The sequence below is a fragment of the Trichophyton rubrum genome, assembly GCF_000151425.1.
Source record: "Trichophyton rubrum CBS 118892 genomic scaffold supercont2.1, whole genome shotgun sequence".
Classification (NCBI taxonomy): domain Eukaryota; kingdom Fungi; phylum Ascomycota; class Eurotiomycetes; order Onygenales; family Arthrodermataceae; genus Trichophyton; species Trichophyton rubrum.
This window is the reverse complement of record NW_003456428.1, coordinates 2683071-2703447: the sequence shown is the minus strand read 5'-3', so window position 1 is coordinate 2703447 and position 20377 is coordinate 2683071. Positions and strand designations below refer to the sequence as shown.

Sequence of the window (20377 nt, the reverse complement as noted above, 5' to 3'; positions counted from 1 at the left end):
CGAACAAGCTAACTACCCTAACTGTTTTAGCTATAGTTGCCTATCCAAATGGCTGCCGAGAAGGGCAACCAACTAAACTAAATGGCAAGTGAGATACGGCATTCTACGAACGCCAACTGGCCAGCCAGGCAGCCGGGCTACCTCGTTGCCTGCTCTTCCCTACTAACCTACCTTGCTACCCGTCGCCTGCTTAAATAACCGGTGGCCTTCTGGGCCTCTTTTCCTGCTTCTATCCATTATTTCTCTGAAGGTTCGGTTCGGCTAATGTGGTACTCCAATGTAGCGCAGTTCGTCCATCAAACAATTTAACTCGGGGGGCCCTTTCGTATTCTTCCGCTCGTGTACATCGGGAAGTAGTTAAGTAAAACACCCGCCAGCATCAACTAACTAGCTAGCTAGCTATGGTGTTTAAACATCAACATTATTAACATTGATGTTGCAATGCAACTAACTAAATAATAGCGGTTGACGGAACGCTTCCCGGGCGGAGGGATAAAGGGTACATAAATAGCTTACAGCAAGGTGCATGCATAGCCGTACCTAAATTCTCTCGGGTCCTTACTTACTCGCATGAACTCGTCCGTCCGATTCACCCACCGGCTTCATCATCGGCTTCATCATCGAAATCTTCTCGCAGTGGCGAAGTCGAGATATGGTTATGGGGCAGCAGGAGGATGAGCACCCAGCCGGCCGTGCATCCACAGCGGGTGACGGAGCACACTACTGCTTTCGAAGCGAGGGTCCGCTAGTGATCAGGTAACTGGCCTGCATCACCCGTGAATATGGAAGAGTAATAAGATAAAGATGGAGAACTCCCGGTTCCCGCTGGGTTTGTCACGGTGTTTGTTTCATGCCTTGTTCTGGCTGGTCTTGGTCGTTTTGTCTAACGTAACTAGCTACCTTGTTAGCGATGCCTCGGCTTTGAAGTAACTAACTGACTGGTTGGTTAGCTGGCGAACGAGCTACAACGGAAGACTCTATACTTAGATCGACTTGGGTTGAATATGGTAGCGAGCGTAAGATGTTTAGATTTGCTAAAATGGGCAAGTTAGGTGATTTAGTTTGACTTAATTAGTTAATGGAAATAAAGTAGTGTAGGTAAAGGACAGACATGAAAGAAAGGGACAAAATGGAAACAGAGTTAAAAAAAGAAGGATCGTCTCCAATCGGGCAGGTCAGTTCAGCTTCTTTGCTCCCCTCGTCCCCGGTTGTGCAAAGCAATTCATCCTCACGCGTGCTCTCCTTTGCCAAATCAAATCCGATCCATCGCCCACCACTGCTCAAGCTGCCTTTCCGAATTGAATGTGAAATGACCTTAAAAAAAAATTCTCGCCTCTCAAAAAGAATAATGCTGTGCTGCTAAGGGGAGATTGGTCGGGTGCAAAACAACGGAAAGAAACAAGAAAGTAAAAGCATGCATTGAAAACCAGTGATGTAGGGAAACAAGAAACAAAATAATAATACCACCCCGGAAGCGACCCTAGCCATATTCCGTCGTCGTGTACCAATTTGTTGTTGAGAGAGGGGAAGGTGGAGTTGTGTTCGAAGGGTACCGATAGACACACACATAAGAGCCAACCCCGAAGAAGGCGGAGGCTGCATGTAGTATTTTGACCAATGTTAAAAATAATGGATGTCGAACGTTGTGTATATCGGTGCCCTTCTTGCTGCTCCTCGGCCATACCCCTACCCGATGCTCCTCTCAACTCTCAACGTGCAGTCTTCTCCACTGCCCATCCCCTGTCCTCGCCTCCCCTTGATTAGAATAGACCAGAGTATAACAAAAGAAAATTAGGAAATGAAAGCATGACATGAACAAGCTAAGAAAACGTCAATTTGATGATGAAAAAACGTAAGCATGGGGAAAAGGGGGGATGCTGGGATGAAAAAAAAAAAAAAAAAAGGAAAACAGATAAGAAATGCCTGGATAATCGAGGATGAAAAGAAGCCGGATAATAACACAATACGGCGCCCTGACGAGGTTGATGTTGATTAACTGAAGCTGCTGCCCTGGTATGTGTTGTTGCTGATTTTTTTCTTTGTTGAAGTGTAAAAAAAGAGTAAACCCGGTTCCGTATCTGATGATTCAATCCATTCAATCCTCGGTCATTATGGAGAGACAGGATCGTCAACAGCCATGCCCAATGAAACTGTTGAAAGACGATATCCTGCCAAAAAAAATCTCTGTCTGAAAAAGCTCTGCTCCCTTGATGATAAAGATGACGTAGTTCTGCTTGAGCACGAAAAATAGTCGACTGCTTGGTTGCATCTCGAGGTCCCATCTTGGTATTAAGAATCCACGAGAGAAGAAAGGATAGTAAAAAAAGTGCCGGTGTCGATGTCGGTGCCGGTCAGTTGAAATGGTGGATTCGAGATGCAGGCCAGAAAGCAGACAAGATAAGAGAGGAAATCGATGTGATCGGAGCATAAACAGTCATGACAAGGGAGGAGAGTTGTAGAACAGACAGATCTGAACGATAGGGTAGATAAGAATGATCTTTTCCCAAAGTTCAGGATATGAAAATGATAGACGTGAGAGGACATTGGGGGGTGCAGTACGTGTGGAAAAAGTTATTCTTCCCAACACGCCCCCCTCTTGCGGAAAGAATATCCCACTCAAATCATTAAAAGAAGAAAAAACTGTGTTGCTCATTGTATGATTACCACTGAGTGCCGTTGTTACCATCATCCCGCTTCAATGAACGGTGGTAAGGGGATGAATGATAACCACCGATACCCATAAGGTTAGCACCACCTTTAGAAGCGGAACGAAGCCTAGCGCCGAAAACTATAACATTAGTCAGATTTTCGATGGAAAACACAAGAAGGAAAAGGGATTGTCCCTCTCCGTGCAGGCCAGCCCAAGCGTCTTCGTCAAACGGACCACTTCAAAGCACGAGCTCACTGGCAGAAAGGGGAGGGTGTGTTCCTTACTCGGAACCAACGGTTGCAGATACTCACATCCTATCGCTTCCGCCAATTGCACGGTTCGCATCTGGGTTTTCGTAAGCTCCACGGTCCATCACCTTGCGGCGAGGGGCCATAACGGTGGGCTTGTTTTGGATTGCCGGGTTTCCAGAAGCAACGTTAGCGTTGGCAATGCGGCGGGGGCGTTCATCCTCTTCCTGGCCGTTACCAGCGTTTCCAGTGGCCTGAGCAATAGCCTGGGCGTTCTTCTGGTACTTGTAGACGGTCCAGTCAAATACGTAGTCGTATTGGAACGACTCGCGGACAAAGAGATCTCGGAAGATCTTGCGGAGGTAGGAGTAGTCTGGCTTGTCGTCAAAACGAAGAGAACGGGTGTAGTTCAGGTAGACGGCAAACTCGTTGGGGAATCCACGGCAGAGAACCTCGGTTGGAGTGGTCATCTTCTTTTCCATGATACGGTCGTACTTTTGCTTCTTGGTAGCGGCCTTGAGTCCCTGCCATGGCAAAGATCCACGGCAGAAGTAGAGCATGACGTATCCGAGGGATTCCATGTCGTCACGGCGGGATTGTTCGACACCCAAGTGGGTGTTGATACTGGCATAACGGGCAGTACCAGTCAAGTTCTTGTTCTCACGGTAAGGGATGTGGAAGTGAGTCTTTGGATCACGGTACTTCTTGGCCAGACCAAAATCGATGACGTTGACTTGGTTACCACGCTTTCCAATGCCCATAAGGAAGTTGTCTGGTTTGATATCACGGTGGATGAAGGACTTTGCGTGGATGTACTCGATACGCGAGATGAGCTGGTCAGCGAGCAAGAGAACGGTCTTTAGAGAGAACTTGCGGTTGCAGAAGTTAAATAGATCTTCCAAGCTAGGACCAAGGAGGTCGATGACCATGGCATTGTAGTCACATTCAGTGCCGAACCAGCGAACAAATGGAATGCCAACTCCACCGGCAAGAGACTTGTAGACGCGGGCTTCATATTCGAGTTGTGGGTGCTTGGCCTTGACAGACTCAAGCTTGATGGCGATCTCCTCGCCAGAGATGATATTTGTTCCTGCACATATCGTTAGACATATCAGTGTGTACGTGTGTTGTAGGAAAGACTGGACGCACCAAGGTAGATATCACCGAAACTGCCACTTCCGATCTTTCGACCAATACGATACTTGTTTCCAACACGGAGATCCTATCTATCGTTAGATCGAGCCATATTTCCTCTCCAAGAACCTATATAGACTAACCATGGTCGTCATCGTGAGGGACACTAGAAGCAGTAATCAGAAGACTGCTTTTGATGGAGAGAGAAGGGTTCTGAATGTATGTGTGCGTGTGTGAAACACTGCTCGACGGATGAGGCGTTTTTAATAGTCGGTTTTGTATTTGTATTCAGTCTGTCTTCCCTGCAGGCAAGGCAGGTAGTGTAAAAAAAACGGTTTAGGTTATGCAACGGGCCGAGATGTGGTAGCTGGTAGCAGTAAAAGAGGCAGGTTAGCAAGGTGGAAGGTTTTTGCTCTCCCAGGCTCTCTCTTCGATATAAACAAGCAGAACAGACGCGAGAGGAGAACAAGAGGAAGAAGAGCAAGGCAGAAGGAGGGAGAGGCCCCGTCGAGGCCTGAAAGGTGAGGGTGGATGGGTGTTTAATGTGTGATGAAGTGGCGGGAGTTGGGTGGTTGAAAGGTGAGGTTGAAGTGGTGAGGCTGGCTTTTTTTTATCCTTTTTTTTGGGGGGCGGCGGCTAACTGAAGGGCAGCAGCAGCAGCACCAGCGTGACCGCCAAGAAGCAAGAGAAATCCAACATACCTGTCTGCCCCTGCGGGAGGGAGGAGGAGGACCTGGAGCTGTCCTGGGTCTGATGGAGGTCAAGGGGCGTCCCTTGAGCCAGCACGCAGCGAGAGGTCGTCGTTGTTGGTTGTTGATGTCGAGCAGAAGAAGAAGAAAGTCGGCGGAAGTCGGTGAAGCAGAAAAAAGGCAGAAAAGACGCCCTTGGGTCACGTGGCTGGGCGAAGTCACCAGCAAGCAGAACTTCCGCTTCTTCTTTGCTTCTTCTCTATCGCTACCGTCACTTTCTATTATTATATCAACCAGCTATCAATGCCAATGTCACTGCTACTCCCCCCTTTGGCGGCTGTATTCACCGTGGTGTCCCTCTGGCGGTCACTCTGTGGCGAGTCAGCTGTTCCTCACTAGCTAACTGACCTTAGTTCCCTCCAGCCTGATCGCCCATGTCTTGTCTCATCGCTCGCCAGCAGCAAGTCTACTCTACCCCCTTTTCCCTCGCCTTCTCCACGGCTGCACCCGACGGCTTCTGCGCCAGTGATAAGCTGCGGAGACGAGGGAGCCCAACAGGGGTCGTTTCTTCTTCGCTCCGTCTCTTCCTTTTGCCGCTTGCAGGTTACTTTGATACTTCGATACTTTACTCCGCGCCTAGCGTCGATTCAACCTTCTAGACCAGCCCTCGCCATTCAGCTTGGGGGGAGGAGAACCACCCATAGATACAACCAGGACAAAGCAAAAGACAAGTCACTTTTCCCTTTCATCTTCACTAGGTTTGACTTCTGACCCTGTCAGGGCTGCCCGCAGTTATCCCTTAAGTATACATAACTATACATGAGATAACGTGCCACTGTCAGGCCGGAGTCGTTCGCTTTCACCGCCCCCTGCATTCGCCGCCCAACTACTAACTCACTCACTTGGCCTTCTCCGAGCGGATCGGACCATCGGCCGACATGCCAGGTGTTTCAACTGGTTCGTCTTGAATATGTTATATGCATGATAGCTACATACGTCTGCAGTTAGTTTGCTCTGAATGGTGGTACGGAGCAGAGCTGACCGGGGAAACCTACTTATATTTGGTTGAGGGGACGGAGTACAAGGGGAGAAAACTGGCGTAGCTAGCACAGCCCTCGAGAAAATACATCCTTGCCCTGTCTGATCGACTAGTTATTGAATCTCGCTGTTAGGTCATCATATCTAGCTACAACTGCTGGTCTATGTGATGATGGCATTCTCTTCAACATGATCTTCCGATAAATTAATTATTATGCCGAAACAGGGCGTCGGCCAACCAGACATGACAAGCGACCACCGTATCATAAGGACAGACCACGACCAAGGCATATCAACAAGTTACTTTTTTCCTTTGTTTTTTCAAGTGTAAGTAATAATAAGATTAAACAGCATCAAATAGATATAATGTAGACGTAGATGATGGTAGAAAGGGATTAGAAAAGAAGCGAAACTGAGATAAACAAAGGGAGCTGCCATTTGATACCTTTGCCGCTTTACATCGATCCTGCCCGCCTAATTATCCAGGGAGAGAGAAAGATTATTTTATGGCAAAGGACATTTCATATCATAAACAAGGAAATAAAGTAAAAAGAAAAAAGAAAGAAAGAAAGAAAGAAAAAGAAACGAAAAAAAACCCAGTCCACCGAAGGGGAATTAGAAGACGAGGACAAACAAGTGGCATGATAATAGAGTCAAGCGGGATAGACGGGGGCGTAAACAGCATTATGTGAAAGACGACAACGATAGGAACAAGAAGTGTTAGAAGAAAAAAAGAAGGAAAAGCAGAAACAGACAATCAAATAAACTGTAAAAGCAGGAACGAAGATAAAGACGTTGATTTGATACAGTGAGCCTCGTTGAGTCCAGCCGAGCCTGCGAATGGAGTGAGAAGAAGGGGAGAAAAGTAAGGAGGGCAAGAAGGCAGACGAGGGAATAGTGAAGAGAAGAAAGGAGATAAGGCAAAGAGATGAAGCGGGGATAACAAGAATAATAAAGATGAGATCGGGAGTACATGGACATAGATTGGGAGAAAAAAGGATAGAAAGAAGGGCATGGAAAGAAGGAACAAGAAAGAGGAAAGTGAGAAAAGGCGAGGAGGAAGTAGGGGGATATGTGAGTGAAGATAACCGCTAAGATGGATGCCGGATCAAAGGCTAGTGGCTATATTAATACACAAAAATAATATGTATGGATAGACCCGAGGAAGATCAAAGGTCATGTCATTATTTTGGCTCATAGTATGCTACCAGCGGCGATGGGTTGCGCGGCTTGGGACGTCGGGATGGCTGAAGAAGACTGCTGTTGTTGGCTGGAGCTTGGTTCATCGGCGCGAGCTTCCTCCTCGTCCAGACGACGGCGCCAGTTGGCGAGACTGTCGCTCAGTCCCTCGCCATATGTCTCTTTCGTAGGCGTCTGATCAAAGTCGAACTGCGTGCTGATTCTGTAGCTGCGGTTTGCCGTCTCCCAGTGGCTGCGAAGCGCATCAAGCTCGTTCGCCAGAGAGTCCAACGCCAGCGAGCCGCGGTGGTTCAAGAGCGTATCGTCCTGCGAGACGTTGCTGCCCGCTCGCGACCGGTTGGCGTGGTTGGCGTTTGCAGCGCTGGAAGCGTTGCTGGCATTACGGCTCAAGTTGGCCCCGTTTGAGTTCACGCTGTTGGCTACCTGTTGGGATTGACGGCGGTAGTTGGTCACGGAGGATTCAACCTGGTCCAGAAGCATTGAGACTTTCTTCTCGGCGTCCATTGCGCGAGATTCAAGGAGGAGGTTCTCCTTCTTGAGCTGCTCGAGATCGCGCATGCCCTTCTCCGTGGTGCTTGAGAGTTCGGCCTGTAGGGCTTCTTGCTCGTTGCGAGATTCGTCATACTTCTTCTGTACGGAAGCGAGTTCAGCTTGGACGGCCAATAGTTTGTTCTCGAGGGACGATATGGATGCTGCTGTGGATGATTGAAGGTCAGAGATGGACTGGTGCAGGGTATCGCGCTCAGCTTCCCACTCAGCAGGTGCTGGTGCCTCCCGTGAAGCCCCAGCTTCCGGGTTGTTGGACACTTCGGCTAGCTCAGCCTGCAGTTTGGCCGTCTGAGACTTATATTTCGCCAGCTCTTCTTTCATGCGTTTCAGCATCTTTTCGGTTCCCTTTACGTAGTGGACGGCGGATTGGTAGTCATTCTCAAGCTGCTCGAGCTTCTCATTATAAGCACGGCCCACTTCTTGCTCTCGGTACTCGAAGCTAGACTTGGTCTCCTCGTGGGCCTTCAAGCTGGATTGTAACTGCTGTTCGAGCTCGCGTAGCCGGTTTTGTTCAGGTGTTCCATAGCGTGAGCCTGGTGAATCCAGTAGAGGGGACCGTCTGCTATCAGACATGTTCACGCCACGCTCACCAAGCAGGTCTTTGAGAGCTCCGTGCTGGATGGCTAGCGCATTAGTGTCACGCTGCTGATTCTCAAGCTGAGCCTTCACATCGCGGTTCTCAATGCTGAGCGTCTGGTTCTCCTTCAGTGCGGCCTGGAGCTGTCTTCGAAGCTGTAGTCCTTCCCTGCTGCTCTGTTCCTGGTAGGCTTCTAGACCAGCAATCCGCTCTTCAGCACGACGTAACTTCTCAGCAGCAGAGTCCGCAGCCAGCTGGCTTGTCTTCACTAGCTCATTGGCGCGCTCAACCTGGGACTGAAGTACAGCAATCCGTTGATCTGCCAGTGAGCTGCCCTTGTCAGAGCCTCTACTGGCTACACGGTCGAATCCAGAAAGAAGAGCAATCTTGTGGCTCTCAGCCTCCTTAGCATGGGTATCAGCAAGTTCTTCAACTTCCTTAAGTCGTCTAGCAGTGTTTTCCAGTTCGTTGGTGCGTTCTTCATATTCTGCTCTCAACTGGAGCAATTTCCTCTCCACCGTGTCACGATGCTGGCGTTCTTCTTCGAGATTTCGCTCCATAAGTTCTGCTTTGGCAACAGATGCCTGCACCGCGTCTCGAAGATATACAACATTCAATCCGTGATTTTCCATACGGCTGGAAATATCTTCATGTTTTTCAACAAGTTCAGCATAGTCAACTTGAAGCATTTTCAATGCAGCTTCAGCTTCCGAGCGTGCAGCGGCCTCCTCCCGGTACGAAGACTGGATCTGATGTAGTTCTACTCGCATACTCTCCAGCTCGAGAGGATTATTCTGGAGCTCTAACTCAGTAAGCCTCTTGTTCGTCATCTCATGGAGTTCCTCGGCCAGCTCCTTCGCTCGTTTCTCCTCCTGAAGTTCTAAAGACAATGATTCAACCTTCGCCTTCAACTCATTCTGCACCGTTAGAGAAAGAGCTAGACGCCGAGTGATTTCAGTGGTGCGCTGGGAATTGCTTTCGTCAAGATCACGATTGCTCATCTCTGACATAGGAGTGCCACCCTGGCTGCCTCCGCCTCCACCATGAGCAGCAAGCCTAGCACGAGCATATGCTGCTTCATTCAAAGCTATATCTCGCTGGTGTTCGACTTCTGCAACCCGTTTAGAAGCAATGCTAGCTTGACGATCAACGTTGGCTTGCATCTTGGCAAGTTCGGTCTTCATGGCAAGCAACATCTCCACTAGGGGGCGATCTCCTTCGTTGAAGGAGTCTACTGATGGTTCTTCAAAAGTGCCAGGAGTGGATGATGGAGTGTATCCTGCCTTGCGAGCTAACGCAAGCTCAGATACGTACCAAGCATTCTTCGTTTTCATGGTCTCCAACTCCTTTATCAAAGCTTCCTGGTGGGCAGTAAGACGTGGTGAACGAGGTTCGTCGGCGAGACTCCTGGAATTCCTGTATGCCCTGTTTTCGGATGCGAGTATTGAATCGTCAACGCTGTCTATCGAGTTTTGCTGTCTTTGTTGTCTAAGAGATCGTTGTCTTGCAGGAGTTACCATGGGAGCCGCTTCTCCGGCCTCCATTGCGCGTGCAGAAAGCCGTGATGATGAGTGCTGTTGGCGAGTAGCAGCAGTCATTGGGCTCGATTCCCGTGTTCCTCTATTACTACCATGAACAGATGTATCTCGGCTGTGCTGTCGATCTTTCTCAGATGGCCGAGAGTGATCTGAGGGAGAAGAAATACTTCTATCAGGCTTTCCGGATGACGGTTGTTGTTGATGTTGCTGCGTTTGCTGCTGCGCTTGCTGATGTGGATGTTGCTGGGTTTGCAGTTGTGATTGCTGCTGGTGGGGATGTTGCTGTTGCTGTTTTTTAGCCTGGGGGGAAATGGCATTAACTCTTGGATGTGGCGCTTGGCCTGATGGAGGTGGTCCGGCAGGCGTCTGAGCAATCGAGGCTCTTGGTAACCTGGAGCCACCGGCTGGGCTTCCATTGGGGTCCCTAGCTGGGCCAGGCGGTCCCCGACGCTGAGCATCAGGAATAACATGTTGAGCCTCACGAGATGTACGCCCGGATTGACCGCCAGCCCTTTCATTCTGTGCAACTCTTCGAGGCGGTGGCCGCTCTCCAGTAGGGGAGGTAGGTTGGTCATTAGGGTATCGAATTTTAGTAGTATCCAAAACATAGACGAGACCAAGTTCCATCGGGTCCCGAGGAGCGGAACTTGGCTCTCCAGCAAGAACTATAATGTTTTTTCCAAGGGTGGTCATGCTGTGGCCTGATCGAGGGGAGGGTGCAGGGCCCATGTTGTGGAAAGAATACCATCGTCGGATCGAGATGCGAAATGCAATTAAGTCTCCAAGATCAACACCTTCCTCTGTTCGTCCGCCAAAAACGTACATCACGTCACCGACTAGGGTAGCGGCATGGCCTTCTCTCGGGGTTGGAGTGAACCCAACATAGTCAATTTGCGTCCAGGAGTTTCCTCTGGGATCATAGGCCCAGACATCGTTGAACCATTGGACTCCATTAGTACCTCCGAATCTATTGTTCTCGTTAGCATGGCGGATATTTGAATATGCAGAACAAAAGAGGATGGCATACAGATAAAGTTTGTCATTGAAAGTAACCATTGTGTGGTTAGTTCGCGCAGGAGGAACCTGTCCAACAGGAGGACCATCGTCATGGCTGTTTCTAAGAAGGAACTCCCACTTATTCCCGGGATTGTTCATGGCATTGAGATCGAAAGCAAGTAAATCGTTAAAGAAGAAACCCTCAACCTGACCGCCAAAGACATAGATCTTTGACCCAAGCAGATTCAATGAATGTCCATATCTTCCAGGCGGACGAGGGCCAGGGGAGGCGGCGCAAGACCATTGTCGAGAAGCTGTAAAAGCATCAATTAGCATTCCAAAACTTACGGTCCACAGAATGATGGAGCAGCCTGATTATACTCACAAGTGTTGAGGAAATACAAGGTATCATCAAGGGTATCATTATCATGGATCTTCGTATCACCTCCGTAAACAATCAAAGCATTTCCAACCAGTAAACTAGCATGTCCAACTCGGGGGCCTGGCCCTTCGGTGACAGGTGAGATGGGAAAGCAGGTGGAATTGTTCCCACTGTTTTCTATCATCCATAGATCACCCTTAACAGTTGAACCGTCAACCAGACCACCCATCAAGTATATATCGCCCTCAGCAGAGGCAATGGCGTTGATAGCGGCTCCATATCGAGGGAAAGGCGTGAGTTGCGGCGAAGGGAAGTTCATGCGTCGTTGCGACCAAGGGTAGAGAGCATGATTAGGAGCAGAGGGCGCCTGTATACCATTAACAGGCTGGCTGCGTAGTGCCTACAAAAATAAGCGTTAGACCCTCGATCAAGCACAAAAAAAAAAAAAAAAAAAAAAAAAAAAAAAAAAAAAAAAAAAAAAATGAAGTCATTAATTAAGCAAGGCTGGCAAACGAACCTTTGGCTCTGAATCCGCCCGATCTCTGCGTACATTGGGCGGTTGAATCGGGCCGGCTGATGAAGACTTTACTTGACCAGGAGCGGGTATGGGGCCGGTACTTGGCCCAAACTGCTGAACTGGCTCAACATCTTTCTCTATCTCTCGGATACCATTTAGCGAACTGGACAGGCCGGACGCTGGGACCGAGCCCGTCCCTTCAGATGTATGGATGTTCCTCGTCGCAGCCCCAGAGGAAACAGGCTGGTTATGGTTCAGAGCATGGCTCTGGGCCTGGCTTTGATTTTGGTGCTGGTTCTTTTTCGACGACTTGAAAAAAAATGACATCTTCAACGATCGAGTCTAAACGAGCGTCAAGCCTCTCTCTAGCAGAGAGACTACGGTTCGAAGGGGGAGAGAGGGAGAGAGGAAGGGAGGGAGGGAGAGAAAGAGAAGAAAGAAACAGGCAAAGGGTCGTCCGTCGTCCCAGATAGCCGGTTTCGAACAGGGATAGAAAAGAAAAGAAAAAAAAACAAAAGAAGGATAATTTTTGTTCAAATATCGAGAACGCAAGGTATAGACATCCACGGCAACAATGAAACGAAGGCGGTCGTTAAATGCGTTAAAGGGCCCCTGACGGGCAGGAAATCGCCGTTTGGATCAAATCGAGGATGTCGTCCTGAGGCCTGTTCACTAGCCAGGGCGAGCGGCAAGGCAACCAAAGCCGAATTACAACGAAACTAGAGGGAACTAGAATGAATTCGGAGAAGCGATCGGACAGGTTGTATAGACGTCGATGCCGGCAGTGTGCGAGTGAAGGAGTGGCTAAGCGGTCGGTCTTGTGGGTGTTCCTGACCCAAACATTCATCGAGCGCGCGCGATCGGCTGCAGAATCGTAGTACTAGACGAAATAAGCATTGGGAGCTGACGCTGACGACAGGGCGAGGGAGCGAGGGAGCCCGCGGGCAGGGAGAGGGCGGCGGCGGCGGGCGAGAGGCTCTTTCGCAACGCCCGTAACCGTGAGGACCTGGCGCAGCGGCAGGAAGACGAGGATGCGGGCGTGAAGGAGATTGAAGAAGTGAAGTTCGGCCTCGCTGTCGTTTTCTCTGCTCGCCTTTTTTTCGCTGCCAGAAAAAGACGGCGAGGAAGCTCGTCAGGGGGTCGACGAATCGGGTTAGTCGGCGGCGCTTAGTCAGGGGCCGCGATCTGATTAAGCGCAGAAAGGTTGATCCGGTATAAAGGTGCCGGCCGGGCGGGAGGGACGGGAGAGTAGGATAAGGGTTAGGGAGGGAGGGAAGGCAGCGCTACGTAACTAGATCGCTAGATGATAGATGCTATGTACACGGGGGGAGGTGTCCAAGAAGTAGAGGACCGGGGGTTGGAGCTACAGGCAGAGTTACAGCCCGCTGGGCAGAGCAGGAGAAACAAGAGATGCCTGATGCAAAGCTTATCAGAGCAATAACGGGGCTCCTATATAGCAACTCCAGCCGCATCGAGGGCAGTGAGGAAAAAGGCTGGTCAATGACACGCCTTCCCGTACTTCCGCAGTCGAGTGTAATTGTAGGGGAGGGGTGCGAGGAACCCGGCGCCGGCAGATGCAGCTGCAGCCAGCCAGAAAGATGGGTCGTCAAACGCAACCACGCCACTGGTCAAGTGGTAGTCCACCAGGTTCTGCACGGTCTCCATCCCGAGCATCGACACAAGGCTCATGCCCGCTGCCGTTTTGGCTGCAGCTTTCCATGACAGCTGGTCGCGGCCCAATCGCAGTAGCACAGTCTCCAGGAGCATGGACGATGTCAGTCCCGAGGCCACTGCATGGTATGTTAGCTGGGCATGTGCATACAAAAAGAACGAGCAGGGTTATGACGTACTTGCTATTCCCATGATGAGACCGGTTCCGATGCCAGGATAGCATGACTGCAGGAACCACATGGCAGAAAAGTCACCTAAGCTGCAGCCGATCAGGCATCGGAACGTGTTGACACCAGCCCGCTTCCAAGTCGGCTTTGAACTCCAGAATCCCAGGGACAGTATGGGTTCGTCAGACTTTTGGGAATTTGCGCAATGGTGTGCAGACCGTATCTTCGTGAGTGAAGCAGGGATAGCATAGCGGAATTTGTGGGATAATGAAGTACCCCTAGGAAGCTGACCGGTCCAGAGCAGCCTAGTAGGCAGTACCACGCAAAATGACATGTTTGCGAGGGTATCAGTAGGTATTTTGGTCTTTTGTGTAGGTCTCTCCCTCAATGGCAGCTCTTGTGTCCCTCGGCGTGATATTTGGGTTTCTTAAGCAAGGTAGATATATGTGGCCACAGCAAGAATACGCCAGACACGGCTATTCGACGAAGATTTCGACTGTCAAATCCGTTACGGTACACGCTCCACCCCAGCGTGAGAAGAGTGAAGAGCAGGAAGGCAGGCCGTAAACGCTCGAAGATGCTCACCGACGCAGTCCCAATTGATAGGAAGTCAAGGAGAATCTGCAGAGTAGAAGGCAACGGTTAGCTTGGTAGAACAACTAGATATACCGTTTAGAGAACTCACAGGAAGCCAGCAGCAAGAACTGTGAAGCAGGGCAAAGAATACTGGAGACAAGCTGGCTAGAACTCCCTGAGGCTGAGAACCTTCTTTCTGGCTTGGAGATGTAGACTGTTTGGTCTCGTTGGAAGACGGTGATGGCGAATTTTCACAGCAAGACATCGTACGGGAAAGAGTCTTCGTATATTTAAGGTAAAACGATGCTGGCCGACTGTTCCTTCGCAAAGCTCAAGGCCCTTGTCCGCGTGGTTTTTGCGAGGCTACGAGCCAGGCGATTGGCACGGAATAAAACGAAGCTCGAGGTGTTCCCCTGTTGACATACGAGGAAGTGGAGTGCTCAAGGGTTGAAGACTTGATATCCTACCAAATTGGTACGATAGAGAGGACTATTCATGTATTAATTGAACTAAGTAAGGTCCCTTACTGGTTGTTACTACAGAGGAATGCTATCCAAAAGCTACAACGGCGAGCTAGCAAATAGGACTCTACCTCTATATCAAAGAGCGCATGTTTGGTTAGCTGCACCGACGCCATCTGCCTCCATCCTAACATATGAATCTGCCGCCAACGCCGTCCTCGCGGTCCTCCCTGTCGTCTATCAACTGTTTTATCTTCTTTGCCGGCTTCTTTCAGCCTCAACGACTGCGTATGACACCTTACTAAGCATACTCACGTGCTAAGTACGGATTATTAATGATCCATAGGAACTTTCCCAAAGCGGCTTCGGCCTTTGTCGACCTTCAAGTGAATCTCTTGATATTTGAACAAGAAAGAAAAGACAAGAAGCCGTCGAGGAGAGCGAGACATGCAGCGGGCTGCTTCGATACCAAGGCCTGAAATGAGTTAGGAGCGGTGGATGCTGTGATTCTTCTCTCTGACATGCTCTGGAGAGCTTCGATTTGCACACTTCTCCACTAGACGCTACAACGTCAACAGGCAGGTCTTGGGCGCTTCACTCCAAGTAAGTTCCCCCTCCCATATTAGCTGGTTGGGCATCTCAGTAGCACAGCTCTATGGCTTTGGTGTCATAAACCCTTTGTTTGCCTGTCTGAAAAACACAAAAGGCATCGGCTGTCATTTGAAGGCTCATACTCTGACGCAATACTAACGGGTGCGCCTCTAGATACAATACTCTTTCCCACCACCAAACAGCCGAATTTGATATGAGCAGAAATGCGCCTTCTCACCCGCACTACAGTATGACGCAGGAGGTAGAGAGAACTCCTGGCTCAGGCCAGAGCAAGACGGTCCGAGTGTCTTTCGAAGCTACCGCCGACCCGCAAGCTTCCAATCTGGGCATTCAACCGTCTTCGTCTAGCAGCGGAGGTCACCATAGATCAGCCACCAGTGGCGCCGTCCAGTTCCCTAGTAGTTCGAGGTCAATTGATGACGCTGGACAAGACTCACATTCCTCTGCGAACGAGTCGAGGCCGCGCTCGAGGCCTAATATCAACGGCAACAGACGGAAGCCTGCTCTTATTCGGGCAAAAAGTGAACATTGGCATGACCTTGGTCCTGATGTCAGGGCTTTAGGAGGTGAGGAAGAGGATGTTCAGCTCCGCCATGGCTGGCAGGAGGAGTACACCTCCAGTGAATACTTGAAGATCTTGAACTCCGTAAGTTGACTCCCGGTCTTGGGTCTTTGTTTTGTTGTAATTCCTTGTGCTGACAATGATTACTCTGCAGAACTTTTACATGTACTTTACTGAAAAACGGCACGATACCAATGGTATCCCGAAACAACCGGACGATGTCTGGAGAAGCCAGGATTGGCGCATGAGAGATAGGCTGAAGACTGTCTCCGCTGCACTTGCTATCTGCCTCAACATCGGAGTAGATCCACCAGATGTAGTCAAAACAAACCCCTCAGCGAAACTCGAATGCTGGGTAGATCCAACTTCCACGACCGGAGCGCAGAACAAGGTTATGGAACAGATTGGAAAGAAGTTACAAGAGCAGTACGAAACACTCAGTCTGCGCACACGATACAAGCAGTACTTGGACCCCTCTGTGGAGGAAACGAAGAAATTCTGTATTTCTCTCCGACGGAATGCAAAGGATGAAAGGGTTCTCTTTCATTACAACGGTCACGGAGTTCCGCTGCCCACACCTTCTGGCGAAATCTGGGTGTTCAACAAAAACTACACTCAATATATCCCTGTCTCCCTTTACGACCTGCAGACTTGGCTTGCTGGTCCCAGCTTGTTTGTATTCGATGTTTCTCATGCGGGTAACATTGTTCAGAACTTCCATGCCTTTCTCGAAAAGCATGAAAAGGAAAATGCGGAAGCTCGCAAGAGAGATCCTATTGCATCCCTTCAAAATTACGGCGATTGCATTCTCCTTGCTGCTTGTGAGAAAAACGAAACCTTGCCAACAAACCCTGACCTCCCCGCAGATCTATTCACCTGTTGTCTTACCACCCCTATCGAGATAGCCCTGAGGTATTTTGTGCTTCAAAATCCACTGCAAACAAGTCTTTCTGTGGATGAATTCAGGGTTCCGGGACGCCTACAGGATAGAAGAAGTCCGTTGGGCGAGCTTAATTGGATATTCACGGCAATTACAGATACCATTGCTTGGAATACCCTTCCTCGCCCCTTATTCAAGAAGCTCTTCCGACAAGACCTCATGGTTGCTGCTTTGTTCCGGAATTTCCTGCTCAGCGAACGTATCATGAGAACTCACGAATGCCATCCAATTTCTTCACCGAAACTGCCCATTACCCATACTCACCCGTTGTGGCAAAGCTGGGATTTGGCTGTTGAAATGGTCCTGGCTCAGCTTCCAGCTCTCATTGAACAAGAAGAAGGCACTAGACACTACGAATATCAGCATTCCCCATTCTTCGCCGAGCAACTTACGGCGTTTGAGGTGTACCTCTCTTCTGGGCCTACAGAAAAAAACCCGCCGGATCAACTCCCTATTGTCCTGCAGGTTTTGCTCAGTCAAGCTCACCGGTTACGGGCGTTGATTCTCTTGAGTGGGTTCCTTGATCTCGGCCCTTGGGCTGTTCACCTCGCTCTTAGCATAGGTATATTCCCTTATGTTGTCAAGCTACTCCAAAGTGCTGCCCAGGAGCTTAAGCCTGTTATGGTCTTCATCTGGGCTAGGATAATGGCAGTTGATCATACAGTACAGAATGATCTCCTCAAAGACAATGGTATCCACTACTTTATCACCATACTCCACCCCAATTCTCCCATACCCGTTGCGAATGTCAGCGATCACAGAGCCATGTGTGCATTTATTGTTGCTATCTTCTGCAAGCAGTACCCCCAAGGACAACATGTTTGTTTGTCCCCGGAACTAATTGAGGCATGTTTGACTCACTTTTTGGATACTGAAAACCCCTTACTACGACAATGGTCATGTTTATGCCTCAGTATGTTGTGGAATGACTTCCCAGAGGCAAAATGGATGGGTATTCGTGCCTCTGCGCCACAAAAGCTCTGCGAACTTGCAGCCGATCCTGTTCCAGAAGTTAGAGCAGCAATGCTCCATGCTCTCACCAGCTTCATAGGAATTCCTGACCTTACTGATCAAGTAGCCCAAATCGAAGAGTATCTTGCTATGGCAGTACTCCCGATGGGATCTGATGGTAGCGTTCTTGTGCGAAAGGAATTTCTGGTTTTCGTATCAACTTTTGTCAAGAGATATCAAAACAAATTCATAGTTGCAGCATATGAGCAGCTACTGGAGGAAAAGCAGGTTTTAACAACTCAGCCGACTGGATCCCCCCTGATGTCCCCTCCTCAACCATCTGAGAATGGTGTTTCTCACGGTACTGTGATCGGTTCAATTTGGAAGCTGGTTCTTATCTTATCTGTCGATCCCCACCCAGACGTCGCGCAGGACGGCGGCATAATCGTTGACTATGTCCACAAAACTCTTCTAGAATCACCGCTCGGTGCTTTGGCTAGGAAAGCAAGGGAGGACATTCTTGAATTATATACCCGTGCTCAATCAAAGAAAACACAACAGCAGGAGTCTATTGATAACGCTAGGCCCAAGACCCCTCCGAGCCAACAAGCACCCAAGCCAGAAGGATATCTCTCCCTAAGCTTAAGGAGGACAGCTAGTGTCGCAGCATCCCTTAAAAATATGGCCTTTGGCTCCTCATCAAATAGCCCTCAGCCTCCAGGCTCCCCCAACTCCACTACGTTTGCTAAACCCCAAGTGCCGAAGGGCCGTGTTACGGTTACGCCTAGGGGTCGCGCACCTGCTGAGTGGACGAGGCCTCCAGAGGTCAATGACCAGCGTGCCTCTGCTAGATCATACCAACAAGCGCCTACCCCATCATCTAGGGGATTTAAACTTAGAGATGTGAAAGAAGAACCTGTTATTCCATTGGTTAGTCAGTTCTTAGATTGGTCAACAGAGGTATGCAGTACTATGAATCACCTAGGTCATTTTAGAAACTACTAACTAACGTCTTCATCACAGTATTTCCGAGAGCCCCAAATGAAGCCTAATGAACCGGATGAGCCCGGCAGTTCAGACTATAATGAACGCCTCTGGCGACGAGGCAGGAATGAAAGAATCATTGTTGAAACGCAGCCAATGAAGACTAGAGCTGGTAGTTCTCGCTGGGATAACTCAGTTTCGCTCATAAACAACTCCACTCAGCCAATGAAGATGTGTTTCCACCAATTCGAGGATCATCTTGCAGTAGCTGACGATAGGGACACAATATGGTAAGCTTGTTTACTGTTTCCCTATGCATCATTCATAATTGCTAACCGATGTAGCATATGGGATTGGCAATCAAATACATATCTCAATCGATTCTCGAATGGCAACCCTCTAGGGTCAAAAATTAATGAAGTCCGTTTCATTAACGAAGATGACCAGGCTCTTTTAATGACAGGCTCCTCTGACGGCGTATTAAAATTATTCCGCAGCTACGAATCGAGTAAAAATGTCAAGGTTCTCACAGCGTTCCGTGCCCTGCCTGAGTTGATACCCAGTAATAAAAATGCTGGACTCGTCCTTGAGTGGCAACAAGGTCAAGGCAAAGCGCTAGTAGCGGGAGATGTGAAGGTTATCCGAGTATGGAATGCGGCCACTGAAGTTTGCACAACAGTAAGATTCCACCCTCCAACCCCTTGTCCTTGTTATAACTAACAGTCAAACCCAGGATATATCTGCTCGCTCCGGATCATGCATCACGTCCTTGACCTCCGACCAAGTAGCGGGCAACATCTTCGTTGCAGGATTTGGCGATGGTGCAGTACGTGTTTTCGACCAGCGCCTGAAACCAACCACCGCAATGGTTAAGGTCTGGAGAGAACACAAACAGTGGATTACCAACGTACACATGCAACGAGGCGGGGTCAGAGAACTAGTCTCTGGTAGCCGCAATGGTGAAGTCCGACTCTGGGATCTAAGAATGGATCGCTCAATCGAATCAACGCAGGCAACAAAAGATACCCTGCGTACCTTAGGTGTCCATGAACACGCCCCAGTTTTCACTATGTATATCTGCCCCTGTTTTACTATCTCCTCGATCTCTTTGGAGCTAAACTAACGTGTTTCTCGTTAGCGGAACCAATCGCCGTGAAGTCAAGACATTTAATGTTGACAGCACTCATCTATCTACCTTCGAACCTCACAGCAGCTTTTTGCACCATACCCGATCCTCTCCAGTCGTCAGCACTGTATTCCACCCTCATAAAATGCTCCTGGCTTGCTCGACTCTAAATGACAACCACATCAACCTGGTATCATGCTAATGGGACCTTCTCATTCTTCCGCCCACCAATAAATAGGACCTTCACACATATCCATTTTATTTTTCTACAACCACTTTAAACCGTCAATAGGCTTTTCATTCTATTCTCTGGATATGCAACCTCTAGTTTCAACCTATCATTTTGAACCTTTCTACGCCTTCTGCGGTTTTCCCAACCTGACCTTTACAACTTGCCCTTTCTTGGTTTTCTCCCTTTGCTTTTCCTTAATATGATGAATGGCTCACGAGCATGAATTCTCTTAGTGGAAAGAGGCCAGGAGTTGGAACGTTTTTTCAGGATAATGGGTTTAACGCCCTTCTTATCTCTGCGCTCTTTCCTATAGTCATATTACTTCTTTTTTTCTATCTTACCTTTACCCCTAAATATGAATTCGTGATATCAGGCCACTGCTTAAGGATATATACTCGCTGTATTCGTCGAATCCATTTTAAACATGTATTTATTTCAAACGGAAGATGAATTTATCATCTCAAGCAGTAATTTAACTACTGATTTTTTTTCTAAATTAGATGCTTCCTTACGAGTGCAGACTTTAAAGACCGGTTTCAATCCTCTCCCATTCCAAGGGCAGCATATGCATGCATAT

At 49.0% G+C, this 20377-nt stretch overlaps 5 protein-coding genes across 19 annotated transcripts; 1 reads left to right on the top strand and 4 right to left on the bottom strand.

The window, feature by feature from the left end:
- Positions 1 to 718: 718 nt before the first annotated feature.
- Positions 719 to 5211, bottom strand: TERG_01027 (CK1/CK1/CK1-D protein kinase). Of its 14 annotated transcripts, none has more exons than XM_047749210.1 (5): positions 4734 to 5211; positions 4176 to 4399; positions 4048 to 4120; positions 2962 to 3988; positions 719 to 2788 (listed from the first exon to the last, which is right to left on the bottom strand). In XM_047749210.1, the coding sequence occupies exons 2-5, from the start codon at positions 4185 to 4187 to the stop codon at positions 2776 to 2778; spliced, it is 1125 nt and encodes a 374-aa protein (XP_047605294.1). In that variant the 5' UTR covers positions 4188 to 4399; positions 4734 to 5211; the 3' UTR covers positions 719 to 2775. The 14 variants fall into 14 exon arrangements, with proteins under 14 accessions (XP_047605294.1, XP_003239042.1, XP_047605299.1 ...); XM_003238994.2 differs by having other exon boundaries at positions 719 to 2775; XM_047749219.1 differs by having other exon boundaries at positions 2962 to 4120.
- A 1105-nt stretch (positions 5212 to 6316) lies between these two features.
- Positions 6317 to 11845, bottom strand: TERG_01026 (uncharacterized protein; the record flags this gene model as incomplete). The annotated part of the gene is made up of 4 exons (XM_003238993.2): positions 6317 to 10590; positions 10651 to 10933; positions 11005 to 11401; positions 11519 to 11845. The coding sequence occupies 4 exons, from the start codon at positions 11843 to 11845 to the stop codon at positions 6954 to 6956; spliced, it is 4644 nt and encodes a 1547-aa protein (XP_003239041.1). The 3' UTR covers positions 6317 to 6953.
- A 1170-nt stretch (positions 11846 to 13015) lies between these two features.
- Positions 13016 to 13690, bottom strand: TERG_08676 (uncharacterized protein; the record flags this gene model as incomplete). The annotated part of the gene is made up of 2 exons (XM_003238991.1): positions 13016 to 13308; positions 13369 to 13690. 2 exons carry the CDS (start codon positions 13688 to 13690, stop codon positions 13016 to 13018), a joined length of 615 nt encoding a protein of 204 aa, XP_003239039.1.
- A 50-nt stretch (positions 13691 to 13740) lies between these two features.
- On the bottom strand, positions 13741 to 14197 carry TERG_08675 (uncharacterized protein; the record flags this gene model as incomplete). The annotated part of the gene is made up of 2 exons (XM_003238990.1): positions 13741 to 13977; positions 14042 to 14197. The coding sequence occupies 2 exons, from the start codon at positions 14195 to 14197 to the stop codon at positions 13741 to 13743; spliced, it is 393 nt and encodes a 130-aa protein (XP_003239038.1).
- Positions 14198 to 15706: 1509 nt separating this feature from the next.
- TERG_01024 (uncharacterized protein) lies at positions 15707 to 18463 on the top strand (the record flags this gene model as incomplete). Of its 2 annotated transcripts, none has more annotated exons than XM_047747694.1 (1): positions 15707 to 18463. In XM_047747694.1, the coding sequence occupies one exon, from the start codon at positions 15707 to 15709 to the stop codon at positions 18461 to 18463; it is 2757 nt and encodes a 918-aa protein (XP_047603658.1). The 2 variants fall into 2 exon arrangements, with proteins under 2 accessions (XP_047603658.1, XP_003239037.2); XM_003238989.2 differs by having other exon boundaries at positions 15731 to 18463.
- Positions 18464 to 20377: the final 1914 nt, after the last annotated feature.